Raw genomic sequence first — 23,242 nt, 5'->3', positions numbered from 1 at the left:
AACAGAAAAGTGGTTGCTACCTGGGCATATAGCTTCGATCTACCAGACAAGCAACTTTGGAGGAGAGTGCCATGCGAATATGAAAAATGCATAAAACAGAATGGTAGATATCTATCCACAGTCTAATTAGAGGACTGGTGGTTTTGAGATAACATAGATGGAAGTTGAGCTCTGCTTAAGGTGGGCATAGAAGGCAGGGTGACTCACCACAGGCCAGCAGTATAGGGGGCCTGCACTTCAAGCAGGGTAACCTGTACGTAAGTACTTCTCTTTTTCATGTTCTTAAAATACAGGTAAGGGGCTCTTGCTGCCAGTTCAGCAGCTGACCTGAGGTTTTTTTCCTTTTCTCTGAAGATTATAATTCTACTACTAGCATATCAACCTTTGCCTGGTAAAAATTATATATGAGCTAACTGTCTACCCACATTATTTCATTCTCCTGTTCACCAAATGCATCTGAACTAATTTACGTTTCAGAAATGCAGGTTGCAGCAGAACAGACTCTTTGGAAAAGTATCCAGAGTTTATAATTAATTGCTAAATTAAATGAGCACCGACTAGGTCTGTATACCTTTAATTGGAACAGTTAAACATTTTCTTAGAATTTTATGCATTCAGGTATTACTGACCAGCAATTTGAATTGGTTTTGCCATTAAGTAATGAGAACTTAAATCATCAGAGATTTAAGGCTATGAGGTAAGGTGTAAAATATCTCTGTCCTTTATCAGAATTGTTCTCATTTCCATTTTTAGGACACTTCAGTAGACATCCAGTATCCTGTCATATTCAGTCATTTTCCATTTATCTTTAATATTCTGTCAAAAATTAAACTACTGTATGCAGACTCGCTTTTAAAAATACAGGTAAGTATGCCTATTTCTTTGTCTTCATTAATAAATCAAATGACAAATGCCTTCTTAAGTGTACGATATTTTGGAGGTGGTAAGGGAGCCCCACCCACTGGTGAAACCAGTGGTCATAGCTTTCAAGGAGCTTATACTCTAATGAAGAAGACATGCATGAAAGACTGTCTTAATTTGGGTTGGCTTGGCCTTGAGGCATATGAGAGCCTCGGTAAGAAAGGCTAGAATTTGAGCAGCTGGCCTAGTTGTAGGGCTTTTACATTGAGGTTGGTACCTGTAGCTTTCTGAGTGGCACTCAAAGAGGCATAGCAAGCAGACTTGAGCTTGATTGGAATTATACCAATATTTAAGGAGGTCCAATCTTATGAAAAAAGCATAGCAGTGAGAATAGAGGTGACAGAATTCTTCAAATTCAGACCCAAATAAATGGCTGTACCCTGTAATGGTGCCATAATAAAGGTGTGTAAAAAGTATCCACTTTTCAATGAACAGTCATCAGTTGAATTGGTTTTGTCAGCATATCCAGCAAAGTGCTTTTAAACTTAAAATTGGACAGTTGAAAATGCCTTGGGAAATGCACTTCATCACCCTTTTGTAAGGATTAAATTTGTTAATATAGGTAAAGCACTTAGAACAGTGCTCTGCATAATCTCAGTGGTTAAAAGTGTTAGCTCTTACCACTTTTACTCTCATATATGCATCTGTATATGTATATGTATGAATAATATTCAAATGTCATAAAAGTATACTTTCACATTATGTAATTACCATAATAAAACAAAATAGAAAATTGATTTATGAGTTCTCAGTATGACCATTAACAAAATATTTAATAAAGAAAAATGAAAGGAAGAACTTATGTAATTTATTTTGCTTCAATTCTCGTAACTATTTTCTCCTGACTTTAAACCAAGTGTTCAGTAGTAATTTTATAGAACTGGTATTTGATTGCTCTTTGTTTTGCTAAGAACCACAGACTTTAATTATCCCAAATTGCCATTTGGTTTCCATAGTCTCTTTGTGTTTGTCTGTCTCTTTCTCTCTCATATTCTTAGATTATCTGTCACCTAAAATCTCGTCTCGGTTTTCCTTCTAGAATAGGGTATCTTTAAAGAGGTCTCATACCTGAATTTTTCCTTCTGTCTTCTTCCTTTCTAAACTTCTGAACTTCGCTTCCTAACGAGATTATGTTTCAGCGTACTGCTTTGGTGTTTATCAATGTCTCTTTAGCCTATTGATGATCATGAGCTTTGGTAACTGAAGTATTAATATTTGTGTTTACAGTATAAAGTGGTCCAATAGAGCCTGCTGTGGGTCACTTTCCTGCTCACCCAGGTGGGCTCCCAAAGCTTTTCATTTCTTAGGTTTCATGTTTCTTCTGCTCACTGAGGGTGAATACTGAATATATACCTTATCTCCAGTGGCATACGTAAGGCTCTTTTTATAAATGTTTGTGATATGTACTCACAATAAACTGAACCAGTTTATTCCACATTATAAATTTCTATTAGAGTGAATGATGAAATGAATTGAAACATTTCTGTTCTCCTAGGAGAAAAAATTTAGAGCTTGTATGCAGTTGGCCGGAATTGTGGAACATGGAGGGTCCAGTTTAACTTGGCTGCCCACCTTTAACCTAACAGTGAGAAGAAGTCACTTGATTGAGGATGTTTTGAGTCAGCTAAATCAGTTTGAGAATGAAGATTTGAGGAAGGAATTAATGGTAAAGTATAATTCTCAATAATTTTGCTGCCAAGAGAAGGAAGACATAAAGTAAAAACAGGTCTTACAGGTGGGAAATTATCTTCTTTTGCCATGGAGGTGGCCTATTTTAGAATTCCCCAGTTACCTGTGAGTTTCAGGTGATAGCTGCAGGCACTTTGTCAGTATAGCCGGGGCTCTGGAGCAGCTGGCAAATGGTTGTCCTTCCCCAGCCTAGTCAAGTGGAAAGTCCAGTACTAATCATAAGAGGTCTAGTCACCACCTTTCAAGAGTTTCAGTGAGATGGGGTTGACACAGAGGAATTGAGGGTTTGTTTCTGCTTTCACGCAGGAACCCGTATCACTCTGTGGAAGAGAAAACGTTCTCTTTATTGACTACATAGTTTTTTGAGGGTGTAATTGTAGATATCATGTTCTGAACATTTATAAATGACCTTTGGCATAGTAACTATGTAGCTTAATAGTATATATTTGACACAGAAAAATAGTAATGACTGGTAGACATAGCGAATGTTTTCCTTGTGCCAGGAACTGTTGCTTGTGTAACCCTTTCACCAACAGTGTGTGAAAGGTTATATTTTTTTCCTCATTTTACAGATGGGGAAACTGAGATACAGAACCTTTAGGTGACTTATCCAAGGGTAAGATAACTGATGAATATCAGAGCCAGGATTTGGGTCTAACCATCAGTCGTAGACTTTCCAAATAAAGATTTGCCTGATAATATTTATTAGAGTGTTTTTTTTGATGGGAGACCCTAGTTTATCACCTATCCTACTCTGATTAAAGAAAGATAGACTTGACTAAAGCTCAAAATCCTATTTTAAAAGTATGTTGCAATGGGGTTTGCAGTTAAGAGTTGGCATTTCCATGTGTCTAACACACAAATCATTTAAAAAATCTAATGAACTCACATGATTCTAACCTGTGTCAGTCAGTCAGTCTACTCAGCTATTTTAGTTCCACTTTTATATTTCATTCATCCATTTTTAAAATTTAGGTAACAATGAGCAGTTACTATTTTCTAAACTATTGAGGCATTTCACATGTTATCGCATTCTTTTTTACAATCTTGTGGGCAAACTGAAGCTTTGTGAGACTAGGGAACTTGCTCATAAGGTGGGGCAGTTTTAACTCCTGGTCTTATGAAGCTTATAAATAATTCACTGAGGTTTGAAATTTGCATCTCTGTAAATGGAAGAGGCATTCATCCAAATAAACCAGTAAAAAGGAGCTTGTTGGGAGTACTGATGGCACATCCAGCTGGAAATGTTGAACAGGCCTTTTGGAAATGAGTGCGTATTAATCAGGACAGAAGATAGATGGATATGAAGGTTAAATGCCTGCAAGTGATAAATGAAGTTTAAAGGGAAAAATGAGCATCCAAAGAAAGAGCAGAAAGGAATTTCTGGTATTAAAGCAGCAGGAAAAAGAAGAGAAAAACGTAAACAGTGCTCCATAAGAGAAAGCAAGGGAGAAAAGAGTGTTAAGAAAGAGAAGGTGGTCAGAAGTGGAAAATGAGTTAGTAAAATCAAGGAGATGAGACATGAGAAAAAGTCCTTGGATTTGGAGATTCCAGGTTCTTGGTCCTCTTGGAGAGAAGCATTTAAGTAGAGAAGTAGAGACTGGGTTTGGAAGTAGGTAACAGTATTCTCTGAAATCTGGCATCCTTAGGGTAAGAGGAGCCAGTATTGTCTGTTTTGGAGACAATGGTATTGAGCGTTTTGTTTGTCTTGTTTTCCTTTTAAGCGTTAGGGAGATCTTACCATATTTGTAAACTGAAGTGAAGGATTCCAGGAGAAAAGGCAAGAATGGAGCAAGTAATTGCAGGAGCAAGGATGAATTATGATAGAATCATCCTGGAGAGGGATTGGTGCTGCCTCCTCAAGGAGTAAACAGCCAAGCCAATAAATATTTTATGCGTGCTCTGGTTTTTTTGGTTTTTTAAAAATTCTAATATTTCTTAATGTTTATTTTCATTATACTTAACATACCTTTTAACTAATAATGATGCCAGTTGAGGTCAGTTTAGTGGTAAAGACTTGAGGCTCTGAGGTTTCACAGACATAAGATTAAATCTAGGCTGCACCATTTTAGCCGTTGTGTAACCTTGGGAAGGTTATTTAAATTCTTATAGCCTCCTCACCCTCACAGAATTAATGGGAGATTAAATATGATAATATGAGTAAATTGTTTACCACAGCACCTACCAAGTACTTGGGCCTATGATAATATTAGCTCTTATTATTAAATGAGACTTAATGCATAGCAATACATAGCCTGGAAGTGATGCATTATTTGCTTAGGTTTCATTTATTGGAGAAATTGGACATGACTTTGGAGGAGTCAAGGCAGAGTTTTTCCACTGCTTGTTTGAAGAGATGATCCGACCAGAATATGGGATGTTCATGTATCCTGAAGAGGCTTCCTACATGTGGTTTCCTGCCAGGGTAAGTCTTCTTGTCTTTGCTTCTGATATTTCCTGACAGAAAGGGTATGTCACATACCATAGAAAATTAGGTTGTCTAGACTGTTTTATATTAGGAGTAGAATTATTGTTATAATGTGGAGATAAATTTTAATTTTAAAAAGGTGATTATTTTCTCTAAAATGGGATCCATTTTCCTTGGGTTGTCATGTCCACACTGGAGAACTTATAAGCAGTATATATTTTTGACTACTTACAGACTGTATAGATAAAAACGAACCCCTTATTTCTCAGGCACTCATTTTTTGTTACAGTTCTATTTTTCCTGATGAACTTGAAGACAAAGGCTTTGAAAGGAAATTGTGAAAACTTTAGTCTATAAGGATTACTGAGCCTAATATGTTTCTATTCCTGTTAATTCTTTCATTTATTTTTTTATTGAAATTAATGACATACAACATTGTATAAATTTAAGGTGTACAATATATTGATTTAATGCATTTATATATTTTAATATTGTTGCCACTGTAGCAGTAATTAGCACCTCTATCATGTCACATAATTATTTTTTTAGTGGTTAAAATAATTAAGATCTAGTCTCATCATATTTGGTGATTACAATCCTATATTGTTGTCTATATTTACTACTGTGCATTAGATCTCTAGGACTTAATTACTACTTGGTGAAGTCTTTTTCCCCCTAAATATCTCTACTATTCCCTCAGCCCCCATTCTGTTAATGTTTTAGTAACCAGAACTGGCAGGGATTTACGGTGACTTAGTGATTGAATATAAATATTTTTTCTTATTTTAATAACCTTTTATTTTTCTATTACTGTAGACATACAGTATTTTATTAGTTTTAAGTATACAACGTAGTGATTAGACATTTCTATAACTTCTGACACCCTAATAAATTTAGTACCCATTTGACACCATATGTAGTTAGTACAGTATTATTGACTACATTTCTTATGCTGTACTTTACATCTCATGACTATTTTGTAACTACCAGTTTGTACTTTTTAATCCCTTCCCCCTTTTCACCCTAAACAGTCTTACCTCAAGTGTTTTGGTTTTAATATGAGATTTGATTTTGTGAAAGGGGAAAAAAAAGGTTTACCTAATATAAATATGTCATTGTACTGGAAAAATTCATGTTAAGATTTTTTTTCTCTTTTTAGCCTAAATTTGAGAAGAAGAGATATTTCTTCTTTGGGGTTCTATGTGGACTTTCCCTGTTTAACTGCAATGTTGCCAACATCCCTTTCCCACTGGCTCTGTTTAAGAAACTTTTAGACCAAACACCATCATTAGAAGATTTGAAAGAACTCAGTCCTGTTTTGGGAAAGTAAGTAAACCTAGTCACTTTTTTAGAACACTACCTAACATATATTTAGATAAATATTTAAGCGTACAACCCTTCCCCGTCCCCCACCCCCGTAATATTTCTGTGTTCAACACTAGCATTCTGGGTACTTTAAACCAATTTTAACTTTGGCAAGAATTGTTGGATTAATAATTTAACTTTCTAAAATTAGGAAAAGTATTTTTTATATAATTAGTCCTCAGTGCTTCCATTAATCTTTAATTTTATTCAAATAGAAACAAACCTGGGCACAGCATAGGTTACCCTTGGTGTGAAATCTCAAGTGACCTTTATTTCAAATGTTATTTCATATTATCACCTTTAAAGTGAAAACTTAAAGTTTAAGTTAAAAGACAAGCCACTACCTCACAAAAAATATTGGTAACATACAATAGAAAGGGCTACATTCCCTGCAGATTAAAGTGTTCCTATACACTTAAAAGAAAAATTTACGAAGTGTACAAATAAGGAAACCGACATAAATAAAAAGAAAATCTTACTAGTGATCATGGAATGTAGATTAAAATGAGAGGCTCATTTGTACTTTAAATTGACAGTGGTTAGAAATACTGATGCTATATAAAGTTAGCAAGAGTTTGGGAAAAGGTTCACTCTTAATTTCAGGTATTATTAGTGGATGTGCAAATTGGTAACTCCTTTTTCAGAGAACAATGTGGCCCATCAGATATCAAGAATTATTAGAAAGCTGCATTAATTAGGACAGTATGGTATTGGTGCAAGTTTTCCAGTGGGGACAGAAGAGGGAACTCAGAAAGTGACTCATGCACATGTGGAACTTGGTTAGAGGTAGCATGTTAGATCAGTGGGAACAGAAGTACTGCATATGGGGAATGCATATGGGGAAAAATGAGAGCAGTTAATGCATATGGGGAAAAATGAGAGCAGATACCTTGTCGTGTACAAAAATCAACTTGACGTAGCTAAAATACTTAAATGTAAAAATGTGGACAAATCTTTCTCACCTTTGGGATTTCTTAAGACATAAAAAGTACCAACATTAGAAAGATTGGTAAATTTGACTACAATAAGATTAAAGAAGTTTTCTGTTCATTAAGAGATACCTTAATGAAAGAGCAAAGACACCATTTTGGGGTTGGTAGAAAAATGGGATGGAGGGAGGTATCCTCTTAGGTAAGTATAAAATATTAGTAGTGTTTTAGTTCTTGTTTTGGGAGACAGGTTCATGGGTGTTCTTCATAAAAACCCATAAATAAGTCATACATGGACATGTAATGAGAGTGTTATGAACCAAATATTATGCATCCAGTTTTGTCAGTTGATTTCCCATTACTCTCCCTCCTCCCCTCCCCCCACAAAAAAACCACAATGAATAAAATGTGGTCTGCTTTATCACAATACCATAGTAAAAAAACCAGTAGGGAAAAGAAACAACTTGGTTTTCACCTTCTCCCAGAGGGAGGACTTCCCCAATGACATGCATCCCTTTGGACAGAGTTAACCAAGCTCTTGCAAGTTATATCTGTACTATTTACACTTTCTGGCTACACACATCCCACAGTACTATAGATAAGACTTTCATCAGCATATCTTAACCTATTATTCTCAGGGTTTATTGACAGGAAAGGAACGTCTTAGTCTCAACTTTATATTCCTTATGCCTGCTATATTAGGTTCTTAATAAATATTGGTTAGATGAGTGAAGGAACAAATAATATAATATGAAACATTACTTTAAATGTGTTTACAAAGTACCGTAAGACAACAGAGGCTGGAAATACAAAAAAAGACTGGCTGCTATCCATTTTGATATAACCTGTGTTCTCATAGATGCTTTGACACAATTAAGGTAGTCAGAGTTCAGGTCTGTCTTAAGCTTGATGATATTGGGACCGTAGATACAGAGGCTCTTTCACCTAACCACTCCTCAGATTTCCTAAGTGATACTTGATATTTAAAAGATCTGTAATTTCTATTATTTATTCTGTAAATAAAGTTCCAAAGCTCAAATAAAGGTAAAGCCAATTTGAATGAGTTTTAGTGTCTGTAAATATGTTACCAATTGCTTTCTAAATAGAAACCTGCAATCCCTGGGTAAAGGAAGTTAGGGTGGTAGGAAGAGAGCTGGGAATCGGGTGGGGAACCTGCAAAATTGTAAATAAACTTCGAAACCTCACACTTACAGTTGAGGTCTGGCTCTATTTAGGCTGTTATCACACAGAGGAATGGGTACTGTGAATTGTACTTTGACCTTCCACCTGCAGAATAGTTATGCACTTGACATTTATTTTAGATGATATATCTAGTGAGCATGATTACTGACTTTTAAAAAATCAAATTATTTGTTTTTAGGAGTTTGCAAACACTTCTGGATGATGAAAGTGATGACTTTGAAGAAGAATTTTGTATCCACTTTAATGTGAGTAACAATTAAAATCAGGTTACAGATCAGGTTTAAACTGATTCACCCTTTAAATACTTAATCTAAACATGTCACTCTATTAAAAAATGAACTTCTGAATTAAGCTAATGCAAAAGTTTTTTTTCCCTCATTTTTCATGGGCTGGGTGTATCAGTTAGATTTTACTGTGTGATAGACAGCACCTAAACTTAGTAGCTTAAAACAACAAACAATTCTGTGGGTTTCTGGACTGGGTTAACTTGGCTGAATGGTCTACAATGGCCTCGCCCACAAACTTGGCAGGCTGGTTGGTTTATGGGGTATCAGCTGGAACAGCTTATCTTTGTTTTCTTCCAGTAAGCTAGCTGAGGCTTCTTCACAGGATGGTCTCAGGGTACAGAGATGGCAAGTTCCAACATATAAGCTTCTTTTCATGTTTCACTTATCTGAGGTCCATTGGCCAAAGTACTTCACAAAGTCACATCTAGATTCAAGGGCTAAAGAAACAGACTGTCCTTCTTGATGGGAGTTGTTGCAGAGTCACATTGCAAAGGGACATGAATTCCAGCATGGGAGGAATTTATGGCCAGTTTTGCAAATCTACCATACTAGGTCTATACTGTATAAAGTAAATACTGAGATATGGCAATTATCTAATTAATTTTTTTCAGTGTATGATCAATTAAAATAGATAATTCAAGTTTAAAAAAAATTCAATCTGCATAAGGTGGTAATTTTTATTTGTATATTCCTTGCTAGTTTTTAGACAAAAATGTACATTTCTATATGCCTGAGGAAAATTTGTATACTTCAAAGTGTATTTGTTGATGATAGACTGTTCAGAATTATTTTGGAGAGAGACTACCTGAGTTCATTTGTGGTTACAGGTACATTGGGATAAAAATAATGTAGACTTAATTCCTAATGGAAGTTGCATAATTGTGGACCAGACTAACAAGTAAGTACAAAAAAATGAAATATTTGTTTTGTTTATACACTTTTTATTTCACTGGGCTCTAAAATTTCTTGCAGTTATAAGAATTTTTCATTCTCAATCATTTTTTAATAAGGTAGAGAGTTGATGTGTGTTGTGTGTAGACAGGAGTTTATATTCTGGTAGGGAAAGAAGTGGCTTTCTCAGCCTTTCTCTTTTCCTCCTGTCTAGAATTATACCGTCACCTCTCAATCCCCTTACCCTGTTTTATTTTTTCTTTTTATATAATACATTACCTGCCTTTAGGATTTATTTGCTTAATTGCTTATCAGTGTTCCCCCATTGTGATGAGCTGCATGATGGCAGGGACTTGATCTGTCTTACTCACCATTTGTATACCCAGTACCATGAATACACTGGTGCCTGGTCCATAGCAGACACTCAGTATTTGTTAATTTTATTAGATATTGCTGTGACATCTTGACTTCCTAACACCTTATGGGATGCCATTTAAAGGCACAGAATTTAGGATTATAGAACGTTCCCTGGATAGTTGGTCAGTCACAAAGGGATATCTACCTAGTGAGTATTCTGGCCTAAGCCAAATATTTTTATTTTTTGAATCTTTATTTTAAAAAATTTGTATCAAAGAGTACACAGATAAGAGTACAAGTCAAGAAACAATTCTAGCTCTTCAGTATATTTATAAATATACCCCAGTTTATCCATAGTATTATTCATGGATATAAGGTTCTCTGCCTAACTACTTTTTGCCTGGCCCCTTTCCCTGAAAGAATTGGTAAATGCACACAAAGGAAAAAAAACTGCAAGCAAAATGCTGGGTTCACCTCAGTGAGGCTCCTTCCTCTCTTAGTCCAGAGGCCTCTTGAGTCTTGTCTCAGATTAGGAAGCCTGGAGCTAGATGTGTTTTTGTATATTATCTTCCCTTTTCTGGTTCTTACTGGGAGCATTTGCTTCAAGCTACTCCATCATAGCTAGACGTATAAATACCTTCTTTATTTGTGTTAATTATAAATAATATTAATTACTATTGCAAATCCAGACAATATAGAAAAGTGTAAAATAAAATTTCTTCCATCACTCAAGCCTATTTCCTAGACATGACTGTTAGCAGGTCAGGTTTTATTTTTCCAAACTTTTTCAGTTTTAACTTGTAAATTCTCTTAACTTTGTGATCCTGAACAATCACGTAATTTCACTGTCTCAGTTACCTCTTCACTGAAATGTCATAAGAATCTGCCTCAGAGTTTTATGAAAATAATTATGAAAAATAGCTATAATAGTCCATGATACATGGTAAGCACTTGATTGTTAGGTATTCTAGTTATTTTTATCCTCTTCCCTCCCCTCCATTTTGTTCAGGGTATTGCAGTAAGCTGAAATCATTTTTTGTTTCATTAAAGGACAGACTATGTTTCTAAGTATGTCGATTACATCTTCAACATCTCTATAAAGGCAGTTTATGAAGAATTTCAAAGAGGATTTTACAAAGTATGTGACAAAGAGATTATTGAATTTTTCTATCCTGAAGAACTGAAAGATGTGATTATTGGAAATACAGATTATGACTGGGAAACATTTGAAAAGGTACATCATAAAGGCCCAGTAGTTTGAATTTAAAATTTTCTATTTCCTGAATCCTTTTTTTGCCTTTTTTTTTTTTTTAGAATGCTCATTACGAACAAGGATATGACAATTCACACCCCACCATAGTGATGTTTTGGAAAGCTTTACACAAATTGACTTTGGAGGAAAAGAAGAAATTCCTTGGTAAGTATTACATCAGGAGTAGATCTATAATCATGTGTCTTTTTTGTGGGATAAGAAAATCTTGTTTGTCATAGGCACCATTTGCAACAAATCATACTTAGTTTAAGAGCCACTCCCAGTGCAATTGAATGCTCCCTATGCCAGGTTGTCTCAACATCAAAAAGTAAATGTTAATATAGGTCTTTTTTCTTGTGATTTGAGCCCTAGTACTTTAAAATTTGTCTTCCTTCATTCTTTTTTTTCTGTAGTTGTGTCATCATTCAATTATCTAGGTCCTAAGTTTTCTTACATGCTCCCACCTCCAGGCTTTCTCTGAAGCTCCTTGCCCTGCCTTGAACCTTCTCTAACCTCCTTGTTGCCTCTCTAAATCTTTTCGTCCTTAAAGATCCAGCTTAATTCCAAATTCTTGGAAGTCTCTCTGGTCATCTCAGCCTGATTCTCTCTCCCTGCTCTGAACCACAGCATTTATACTCAGAAGACACTTAATTCTATCACAAATTGTTTGGCTGTCTCACACCCTTTTATTTTTCTCTTGTGTTTGTCTCTTTCTGTGCAAGAATCTCTCTCATATTTCTAGCTAGGCTGTAAGCTGCTCAAGGACAGTGACTGTGTGTCAGACTTAGTCCCAGTATGGGCCCCAATGCAGTCTAATGTAGGATGCTACACATGGGCCCTCAATAAGTGTTTTTGAATAAAAATATTTTCTCTATATAAATTTTGGTCATCTGTGAAACAGATCAATTTTATTCTTCTTTTTAGTGTTTCTTACAGGAACTGACAGAATTCAAGTAAAAGGTTTAAAGAACATGAAAATAACATTTTGCTGTCCTGAAAACTTGAATGAGAAAGATCCCATAAGAGCACAGACATGTTTTAGTGTCCTCTACCTCCCTAAATATTCTACAATGGAGAGAGTGGAAGAAGCGCTTCAGGTAGCCATCAACAACAACAGAGGATTTGGCTGACCCTACCTGACATTCTACCCCTTTTTGGAAATATTTTCAAAAATAAAATTAACTCAAAAATTTAGTAACATGAAAGTCTTGCTAATTATTCATTATGTTTAGAATCACTGTTTTTGCATGTAAGATCTATTAGTTAGAGAGTAGGCTGTTAAAAAAGGCATCTCAAAAACACAGTGCATTAAATAAGTTTATTTTTCTCTCATTAACTTCTGGGGGTTTGTCCAGGGCTTATGTGGTGCTTCTCCCACTCAAGCTGCTAATAAAAGTCACAGATGCACATTTCAATGGAAACTTGCCCATTTCTATCTTAAATCATATCGATTGCATTTGAAACTGTTGACTACTTTTTCCTCAAAACTGTCATGAACTGCTAGACTGTGACTTTTTCTTGGCTTCTTTCCCATCTCCTTTGCATGTTTCTCTTACACTTCCCTGACCTAAAATGCTGCTAGTGCAGTCCTGTTTTCTCTCTCCACGTACTCCATATCAACTCCATTATTTCCATGCTGATGGTACTCAGATCTCTTTGACCTACAGGAACTGATGATACATTCCAACACCACAGCCATTTTCCTATGTAGTCTGTGTCTCAACCTGCATACCCCATGGCTCCTTAATCTCAACATGTTCAAGAAGAAAAATGAGCATTTTTCCTGTATCCCAATTTGGAGTGGTACCACCAATATCCCAGGCAGAAGCCTGCAATCATCTTCCCTTCTTCCCTCTTTTTTACCCACCACATTAAATAATCAGTCACACCCTGACAATTCTAGTTCTAAATATCTCTGACCCCACTGTCAGTGCTGTAGTTCACGCTCTCATCATCTGTCCCAGCACTGCAATCGCCTCTCAACTGGTTTTGTATCTAGACCAACACTGTCCAATAGAACGTTCTGTGAGGCTGGAATTCTCCCATATAAGCACTGTGCAATAAGGCGAAACCCCTGCTATAGATAAGGTTCGTTGGCAGTAGTGAGAAAAAACCTAAAGCTGTACTGTTCAGTACGTGGATATTAAAATTAAATTTTGAAATTCAGTTCCTCAGTCACACTAGCCACGTTTCAAGTGCTCAATCACTACGTGTGACTGGCAGCTACTGTACTGGACAGCAAATAGCCACTGCAAGAGTCCATCACATACAAAACTCCTGTAATTTTGAATGTGGGTTTTTGTTTTTTTTCTGGGAAGAAGAGCCATCCATAGTGTTTAAGAGCTCCACAAATTAAACTATTTGAAGTTCGGAAATTCCAGTTTTGTTAGCACTCTTATTACAGCTCCCAAATCCTTCCTGATGTGCCCTAAGCTCCAGCCCCATCTTCCACCATTGCCCTGCATACATAGCATACATCATTCTAGTCATTTGTAACTTTCCTGAATGGGCCACAGTCTCCTGTGTTTTTGCACGTTTTTTTTTTCTTCACCTGGAATGATCTTATTTCACGTGTATCGCTTCTCCTTCTCTGTTCAATTCCATCTCTCCCTCTTGTTATTTCCACTTGCTTCTTGGGATTCACTTCAGCTGTTATGGCTATCTAGTAGATGCCATGATAATTTTATAATTAATGATTGCAGAATATGGCTACTTAGCTCAGTGTTTCATTAGTGCAGTCCTCTGCTTAGTTGCCAGTGGTGTCATGAGTTAGCCAAAAGTGCCACCTAGTGGCTTATGTATAAGATAGCTATCACTTTCAAATGGAGCACTTTAAAGAGGGACAAAACTCGAAAAGGAGACCAGCCTTTCTCCCCATTACTACACACTAGTGAGTACCCACTATGGTTCTTGGCTATGCTAAGTAATTTCATATTTTCTACCTCACTTAAAACCCCTACCAGATCTGGAAGTAGGTATCGTCCTTTTCATCTATAGATGCAGAGTCTGGTTCAGAGGGGCTTCCTTAAAAGCCCACTCTGCAGGATTGGAAGAAAGGGAAGGGGAAGAGGGAGAGTAGGTCATGACAAGTCTTTTTTGCTCCCTCAGAGTGGGAAATTCTCAGCTGGTAGGAAAGATCTTATTCAAGAAATGATTGAAGAGGATTCCTGTCAGTGATGGCAGATAAAGGAAGATTAGAGGCTGTAAAGAATTAAGAGATCCCCTGTCCTAGCTAAAATCACTAAGGAGGAGTTGGGAAGAGTCCCAATTAGTGAAAGAATAAGTATTTCTCAAAGTAGGATTTTAGTGCAGTGAACAGAGGTGGTTAGGTCAATGTGTGCGTGGCAATGTGTGTGAGCTCTGTAATGGGAAGCTAGTGATGAAGAGTCTGCATTAACTTTTGGAAGCCAGGACGATTGGCTGGTGAGGAACTTGGGAGAGAATCACTAGAAAACTTGGGAGAATTTTTCAAGAAAGGGTGTTCTATCTGAGAAGCTTACCAGAAGTAGCACATCACGATGGACAAAATTTAGAAGGCTTAAGATCTACTTTCCATTTCTGGCCATACCTCTAACCAGCATTTGACCTCCAGCAGGTGATTTGGGACCATTGAGCCTTTCACTGAACAGATACTGTTTTTTTGCGGGGGGGGGGCGGGGACAGCTATGACATAATTCACAGCATGTAATTCAGCGATGTAAAGTGTGCAACTCAATAGATTTAGTATATTCACAGAACTGTGCTACCATTGCCACAATTTCAGAATATTTTCATCTCCTCAAAATCTTATACCCTTTAGCTAACTCCACATTTCCCCTTCCCCCGCCAGCCCTGTGCAACCACTAATCTACTGTGTTTCTGTAGATTTGCCTATTATGCACATTTCATGTAAATGAAATCAATGATTTCTTAAATAACTGGCTTCTTTCATTTTGCATAATGTTTTTAAGATTCATCTGTTATAGCATGTAGCAGTACTTCACTCCTATTTTTTGCCAAATAATGTTTCTTATATTTGTGCCACATTTTATCCATTTATCACTTGATGGACATTTGTCTTGTTTTCCACTTTTTGGCTGTTATGATGCAGCTGTGAATATTTGTGCACAAGTTTTCGTGTGGACATGTTTCCAGTTTCCCTTAAGTACATATCTAGGTGTGGAACTGATGGGTCATATTGTACCTCTGTGTTTAACTTTTTGAGGAACTACCAACTGTTGCCCAAAGACGCTGCATTTTATATTCTCACCAATAGTATATGAGGGCCTGAGAAATTTTTAAAACTGCAGATCTGCTGAGTGCCAGTGAAATAACAGAAACATTACTTCTAGGTAGTTCTATACCTTCCCCTTTTACGCAATTGCCACCCATATTTCATCTACATATTACGAACCCAACAATACTTTGTTATAATTACTTTCTATAATGTTTCTTAAACTGAGAGAAGAAAGAACAAGTATACATATGTAGCATGGTTATATTAACCTTATGTACATTTTCTGATTCTCCTTTTCCTGTGAATTCAGGTTAACCATCTAGTGTCATTTCTTTACTCTAATGAATTTGCTCCCATCTACTTCCTTTGTGCTGTTAATGGCAATATTATATAGACCCCAATTACTATACATAGTTTTATACAGTTGTTCTGCAGATCAGCTACGATAAAATATGCATTTACACTTTTATAATTACATTATTTCCCTGACTCTGCTGGTGGCCTGCACCTCCTGGGAAGACACCATAACCCTCAAGTAGAAGAAGCTTGGAGAAGAGGGAGCCCCATGTTCTTGGCTGCACTTTCTTGGAGTGGCCTGTCACCAAGCTGAGGCAGAAAGACGCGGGTTCAAATGTCACAAACTGCTGTACTTATCAAGTTTTAGATCTTATGTTTCACATTTGGCTTTATGCCCATAGAACAATTTCCAGAGACTACATGGTTGTTTTGTTTATAATTTTCACATTAGGTTGTTCCACTGGGAAATTGGTCTGCACAGCTCCTTATGCTGCCAGTAGTTAGTATCGCTTAGTTCTTTACAAAATGCTTTCACATGTAAAGTTTAATTTGTTCCTCACAATTTTATGAAAGCAAGGGAAGGATTTCGAGCCCCAAAAATAAAGCTCAGAGATGTTATGTAACTTGCCAGAAATTATAAGGCCTCTCAGGGCCATGTGCTCAGTCTTTTGGAAAGTGCTTATTACCTGCTCTGCACTAAGCATTAGATAAAAAATGAAAGATTTATTGTCTAGACAGGAGACAGAAAACAAGTAATTACAACACAAGGTTAAGTCTTAGAACAGAGATAAAATATATGGTGCTTTATAGAATTTGAATCCCAAGAATTTTGATTCCTAGGATGAGTTTGCTCAAAATAAAGAAGCACTGTATAGTGGGTTAAGAAGCTAGACTGAAGCCACATTGCCAGATGGTTTTGATTTTAGTCCAATTATTGCTGTTACCCTGAATACATCATTTAATCTGTGCTTCAGTTTTCTCATCTGTAAAATGGTGTTAATATTACCTACCCTACCCCTTAGGTTATAAGGTTAAAGATGTATAACATGCTTAAAACTGTACCTAGTGTAGTTTGTACCATATAAGGGATTGCTCAATGAATTCTACTAGTGTGAGGATGGAGTTAATACTGAACTCACCCAGCGGTAGGCTTGTCAGTTTCCTTTAAAAGGATAAAATGCTTAACTTACAAAAGCTGCAATTGACTTTTCAGAAGAGCCCTTGTTTTATCAGCAAAATTGTTTCATTTATACTGACTACAGGGAGATTTCGGGTAAATTAAAAATAATGCCCCTCCCCCCTATTTCAGGAAATAATGGAAAAATATAATCCTCCAGGTTACTTGTATATTGCCATAATTTTAAAAATGTGATTTGTACTGCAGTATATACAATGAATTAATGCAATAGAAGTTGCATTAATAGCCTGTGTTAATTTTCTTTTGATGGATAAGAATCACTGTCTAAAGTTTCTATAAAACTACTTTAAGATTCTAGTAAGAATCAAGTTATATTCAACTCTTAGGTTTCTTCAGGGTAACTACTGAAACATTTGTTGTACCTCTGAAATCGTTATTATACTATTATTCTGTCTTGAAAGTTCTGGAAAACCAGGAACTATTAATGTGTCAAGAGCTCATGCCCTTAAAAGTGCTAAATAGGTCTCCTAAGGCAAAATAACAAACTGAAATGTGGCTCAAAACATAGCTATAAGCTCAACAGGACAAGGTTGGCTATTTACAAGTCTTCCAATGTCGCCTCTACCCCCAAGGGGTAGAGGAAATGATTCATTTTGGGGTACTAAGAGTCTCTAAAAATAGCCTACATTTTAAAATTTAGAATATTTTTACCTTTTTCCTTCCTTAGAACCACACTTTGACCAAAAACGAAAGACAAAACCCTGAAAACTTTTATGGAAAAGTGTCAGCATCTTATTACTAATGTTAAGAATTTGATGCCAAAGAAATGAAGGTAATTTTATAAACTCAGAATTTCTGCAAGTCCATGAAATTTCATTTTATTATACAGTTTTATATCATATTAGTTCAAATGCATTTCTCTACAACTACTCCAACATAGCTCCTTTGGAATTATTTCAGTCATCTGTAATGTGTGACTTTACCAAAGACTTTGATTCTAAAACAAGGTTTCAAATTAACTTTTAGATGAGTGGGATAAAAAATAAAGTCATCAGATGATAGTTGGTGCTGTTAATTTCCAAAAAACATACTCTGTTAAAATGTTTCTTCCAGTACAGCAGTTATAAATTAGAACCTTTGACAAACAATGCAGAACCAAAGTACAATAAAAGATGCTTCTGCAGCTTAAGGCTTCCATAGTTTCTAAGCCTCTGACAGAAGCAAGGTAAAGCATCTTTCCTGCAAATTAAGTGGGTTTCCAGTATTTCCTTGCAGTTTAGTTGAGCTTTCAGAGTTAGATACTCAAGACATATCATTAATGTATATACCATTTTGGCTTGGTTGCATTAATTATGCCTGAAGAGTTTAATACCCATCCAAGTCCAAAGGTGGAAGAACACATAAACTGGTATGGTAATCGGTAAGAGCAGACTGTAAAAACACAGGCTAGTTGTGCTAGTGCAGCCCTGCGGGAAGTTTTCTTCCACAGAGGCTGAGTAGAACAGTCCTGCTAATGAGACCAGTGGAATAAGGACAGTCAACGTAGGAAGAGACAAAAACATTCTTCTCGCCCACTTATTACCTATCACTCTGAATTTTTAAAAGGTATAAGGTATTAAGAAAAGTTAGTTGTGTTTGTTGTTTTTAATCATGATCTAGTGCTGCTCCATTATCTTCTTGCTTCTTATTTTGACGTGTCATCCTAGCTGCCTGCGGTATCATATTAGGAATCCCATCAATAATTGGATAGGCTATTCCCAACTCTTCATTAATCAATTCATTTGTTGATGCTTCATATCTGAGGGGGAAAAAGAAAAAATGCTTGGAAGACTGATGTTCAATGAACAACACCATTTATCCAATTCTTGACAGTTAATTGTAGAAAAGCAGAACTAAACTTTTAATTCTAAAAGCGGTTAATAGCCAATTGAACCATTTCTCTTAGAAAACGAATCACTAATTGTTCCAATTTTAGTTGATTTCTCTCATATTTTCCTTTTCACTTTATTCTCGTTATGCCTTTATTTTTAAAAAATACCAGTAGGAAAAGATCTCCCCTTTTCATCCAAATATTCCTTCATTACTCTGGTCACCCTCAAAACCATCCCGGTTAACTTATTACTGGAACAGATACTAGAGAAAAATTCAACTTCCCCATTTTAGAATACATGCTTAAGGAGCAATCTAACTGATTCATTAGAAGGAAACTACTGAAAAATCGAAGTACACAAAGTTTGAGAAAGATAAAAGGCAGAAATGAGAAAACGAACACAGCAATCTGCAGTGAGCTAGTTACATAATTAGCTAAAAGGTAGATCAAATGATAATTTCAAGGTTTAAGAAAATTGAATAATGTTCACTATAGGGAAAATCTAGAAAGAGAAATGCAAATGAAAATTGAAATTACCAGCAAGCTACCACGCAAAGATAACCACTCATAACATTTTTGTTTAGTACATTCAATCTGCAATACTCGCGCTGTCAATGCTCAGTTTTAGTAGCCTGGAACTGTAGAGCTGTTTATCCCAAGGACTCTAAGTTAAAGGTTAAAGAGACGTTTACAAAAACCGGCTAGTCCAGAACTAAAATCCAAAGGGCACTACGCCTAGCTGACACGCGTTAGAGCGTCAGGCCATCAGTTGTGAACGGCATTTTCACAAGAATCTGGAGGCTAGCAGAGTATTTTTCATCATCTTGGCTTAAAAACACGAATGCATTGGACTAATCCTGAATCTCACTATTTCATAAACCTGGCTGTAAATGTAAATCAGAACTATTTAGGGTCCTTTTAAGAAAATACGTAATTGCTCAGGCCCCGCCCCCAGACTTCTGATTCCGGCGCCTTGGGTGGTGCCCGGGAATCGGCATTAAAAATATAGTCCCCCGGTAATTCTAATGCATACCCAGTGGCGACCCATCCCCGTGGGTCGGTGGTTTGATCTGGCAGGCCTGGGGCTCGGCTCCCCTCCTGCCTCCTCCCGCCCTTCCCGCCACAGGAAGAGCTGCGTGGGAGCTAGTGGGCCCCCAGAAAATGGCAGCGGAGAATAACCTGATTGACCTGAAAGGCTCCCCAATGGCTGTAAGCAGCCGCGCGGTCATCTGCCCCCTCCCCGCAATGGGAGGCCGTGAAAGGAAACTCGCAGCTGGCTAATCTCACCTGAGAGGCTTCTTGGAGAGCGGGCAAACCAAGAACTCCAGCAGAGACAGGTCAAAGGTGCGGTGCGGTTCCCCAGTCCTCTCGCTCTTGTCCGCCGACAGCCGCGACCCCGACGCGCGCAGACACCTACGGGCGACCGCGGATGCGGGCGCGCGTGTCCTGCGCAGCGCTGAAGCGAGCTTGCCGCACGCTCCACTCAGCATGGTCTGGTAGCCCGCAACCGCCCCTCTCCGCGTGCTCCGCCAGCCGGGCCGCTCTAACCGATCCCCGCGCGTCCCGCCCCTCGGTGCTCTGGAAATGCAGCCCCCTACAGGCGGGACTGGCGCTTTGGTTCCGAGGGCGCTCCTGACCCGACTGCTTTTCCCGCAGCACAGTTCCGTAATTATGAGCGCGGCCTGCTGCAGGAGACCTCTGGTGGCTGTTACGCCGCGTTTACAAATTACAAACAAAACTAATGCTTCAGTCGGAGTGCCTTGAGTTTTCATCAGGGCCAGAAAGCCAGTGGCCGGACCTCAGTGTCACACAGTATCAGACTTGGACCTTCGTGCTTATCTCCAAAATGAGGTTTCAAACCCTCAGTCATATTGGGTATGTTAAAAGCATTAATTCGTTTTACGTAAATCTTTATATACCACAGTTCCTGTAACCATATTTGGCTTTTTTTCTTTTTCTTCTCTCATTTAAAAAAAAACAAATTATTAACCTGAAAAGAATGGCTTAGTCTTCTTTAACGTTTCAAGACATCCAGATTCTTATCCTGTGGGACTCATGAATTCAATTTCATAATAAGTCAAAATTAAATTAACTTCTATAAAAGAGCTTGAAGACAGCAAGGAGTCTAAATAACTGTGTAATCAGGCAATGTCCATTAAATAAAGGGGTGATTCGTTCAATGGATTTTTCGCCCCATGTTTGCCTCTGACTCTCCAAGATGATACAGGTTTACTCTTTCATATGGTGTAGCAGGTAAGACCTTGGGCTCTGGGGCCTGACAGGTTGGTTCCAGGTCCATAGTTTACTAGTTGTATGACTCCAGCAAATGACTTAACCACTCAAGTTTCTTACCTATATAATAAGATTAATAATTGTACCTACCTCATGAAATCCCCTTGTGGGGATTAAAATGTGATAATGCATTCAAAGAGCATTTAGAAAAGTGTCTGGGACAAATTAATACCCAGTGTTATCTATTGTTATTTTGATTTCCTCTGTTCTTCCCAGTTAAATATACTCGAAGATTCCTTGTTAGTCATCAATTTTTTTCCTTCACTTTGCTGAATATTGACTTGGACCTTTTTTGCATCATTGGGCTTTACTATTTCACACTTCGAGTTCCTGGGAGGTAGGAAAGGGAGTGAGGGATATACAGGTACAAATACAAGATTATATTTTCAAGTTTCTCTTTCACTCAGCAATGTAAAAATAAGTTGAGAAATTTTTATATTGTTTGTTTACTCTATTTGAAAAAAAATCCATTACATTATTTGATGTTCTTTGTTCACTAATGCTCAAAAGATTTCAGCATAGGGCAGTTACCAGGAAGGTAGGTCCCTATGTTACCTTCACATTATTTCTTGCTAGGGTAGTAGCAGGGATTAATTTTTCAGTTTGTAGTTAGTTGATACTTTAGGCCTTAGGGAGGGAGTGAAATATATAGGAAGGACACGTTTCAGTGAGGTATGGGGAAGCAGAGTTTGACTTCTACTAGCACTGAGTGTGCTCAGGCCAGGCTGGGCAGGCCTAGGTGTGCGTCGGGGCAGGCACCCATTCTTAAGGCCGGCTTCATTTGTACCTCAACTGCCTGGCGTGGCTGACAGATCCCTATCAACTGGGTTTTCTAACCAGTTATAAATAAATTAGTTTCAGTTCGTCTACACATAAAAGGTTTGAAACAGATCAGTTTAATTTATATTAGTACTAGGGGAAAATGGAGAGTAACAGCCAAGTATTGAAAACATCTTCAGGTTTTTAGCACCAAAAATCTACTTCCAATATTTAAGGAACATCTGAGTGTGTGATGTATTAATCCAAACCTTGTAAATATCAAGTTGTAAAATCCCAAAGCAAAATGTTCCTAATCAGCCCTCAGTAATTAAGGAATATAATTAATCTCTGCATGTAGTATACTAGGCTGAATATAGGTGACAGTATAGAATTGTAAAATCATTAGTCCTTTTTTACTGTTTGCGTGACTATGATATTTCCCATCACAGATATTTCCCATACAGAGCCCTGTGCCCACATGTAATAGCGCGATGTGCTCTGGGTTTGAGTACCATATTACCTGCATGACCTTGGAGAAGTTACTTAAACTCTCTGCCTTAATCTTCTCATCTATAAAATACAGGCATACCTCGTTTTATTGCACTTAGCTTTATTGCGCTTTACAGGTGTTGCGTTTTTACAAACTGAAGGCAAGACCCTCTGCCAGCAAAAAGATTACAACCCGCCGTAATGTGATACTTGCTTTATTATTATGGTATTGAACCAAATCCACAATATCTCTGAGGTATGCCTGTAACATAATAGGACCTACCTTATTAGGGTTGTTGAGAGGATTAAACAAAATAATATAAGTAAAGCAGTTAGCACAGGGACTGGTACAGACTACATGCTTCAGAGAATGTTATCCACAGCAAAATTACTTATTGTGGTGAAGTTTGATGAAAATTCTGATGAAAAAAGAAAGCAAAATGCATTATTGGGCATCTTAATTTTAACTGACATGAAATTTTTATAGTTTCCAATGTGGATAATATTGAAACACAACTCTTGGGCTATCATATACATTAAGTGAGTTAAAAATCTCCAAGCAGAGGAGAGGCTATATAGAATATACATTCTATTAAAGCCCCATAAATACCACATTTAGAGGGGGTATTGAAATGTGGGACTCTGATCCCGGAAGAGAAGTTTAAATCAATTTCCCACTAGATGGCATCATTTAATATCTGAACTAACGTTTCTGCTTGTACTTTTCTTTCTGTGATTATAAAGATTTACTTTTATTTTGCCAGTTTCTTTAATTTGGTGATATTTATTTTAGGAATCAAAAACCACAAAATTATTAATAAATTTCAATTGTAATGAATTCATTAGAATCAAGGGTCCA

The 23,242-nt window shown here is 37.1% G+C and overlaps 3 protein-coding genes and 1 long non-coding RNA gene across 4 annotated transcripts in view; 2 read left to right on the top strand and 2 right to left on the bottom strand.

Annotated features, from left to right (window-relative positions):
- LOC105289566 overlaps positions 1-12,527 on the top strand; it is an 84,846-nt gene extending 72,319 nt beyond the window's left edge. The window contains exons 38-46 of the mRNA XM_011356307.2: positions 754-864; positions 2,417-2,587; positions 4,892-5,035; positions 6,198-6,364; positions 8,714-8,780; positions 9,650-9,720; positions 11,121-11,304; positions 11,385-11,487; positions 12,247-12,527. Coding sequence (XP_011354609.2) covers positions 754-864; positions 2,417-2,587; positions 4,892-5,035; positions 6,198-6,364; positions 8,714-8,780; positions 9,650-9,720; positions 11,121-11,304; positions 11,385-11,487; positions 12,247-12,452 — 1,224 coding nt within the window. The 3' untranslated portion in view covers positions 12,453-12,527. The remainder of the gene's footprint in view (positions 1-753; positions 865-2,416; positions 2,588-4,891; positions 5,036-6,197; positions 6,365-8,713; positions 8,781-9,649; positions 9,721-11,120; positions 11,305-11,384; positions 11,488-12,246) is intronic.
- A 5,298-nt stretch (positions 12,528-17,825) lies between these two features.
- Positions 17,826-18,599, bottom strand: PIGY (phosphatidylinositol glycan anchor biosynthesis class Y). Its single transcript, XM_011356304.2, has one exon. The coding sequence runs from the start codon at positions 18,533-18,535 to the stop codon at positions 18,320-18,322; it is 216 nt and encodes a 71-aa protein (XP_011354606.1). The 5' UTR covers positions 18,536-18,599; the 3' UTR covers positions 17,826-18,319.
- Positions 18,320-20,630, bottom strand: PYURF (PIGY upstream reading frame). The gene is made up of 2 exons (XM_011356303.2): positions 20,131-20,630; positions 18,320-18,771 (listed from the first exon to the last, which is right to left on the bottom strand). Exons 1-2 carry the CDS (start codon positions 20,613-20,615, stop codon positions 18,618-18,620), a joined length of 639 nt encoding a protein of 212 aa, XP_011354605.2. The 5' UTR covers positions 20,616-20,630; the 3' UTR covers positions 18,320-18,617.
- The window catches only part of LOC105289562, a 38,295-nt gene continuing 35,651 nt past the window's right edge, over positions 20,599-23,242 (top strand). Inside the window, exon 1 of the long non-coding RNA XR_895670.2 lies at positions 20,599-20,718. This is a non-coding gene — a long non-coding RNA (uncharacterized LOC105289562). The remainder of the gene's footprint in view (positions 20,719-23,242) is intronic.

This window comes from Pteropus vampyrus, unplaced genomic scaffold, assembly GCF_000151845.1.
Source record: "Pteropus vampyrus isolate Shadow unplaced genomic scaffold, Pvam_2.0 Scaffold25, whole genome shotgun sequence".
Lineage (NCBI taxonomy): Eukaryota > Metazoa > Chordata > Mammalia > Chiroptera > Pteropodidae > Pteropus > Pteropus vampyrus.
This window is presented reverse-complemented; position numbering and strand designations above follow the sequence as displayed.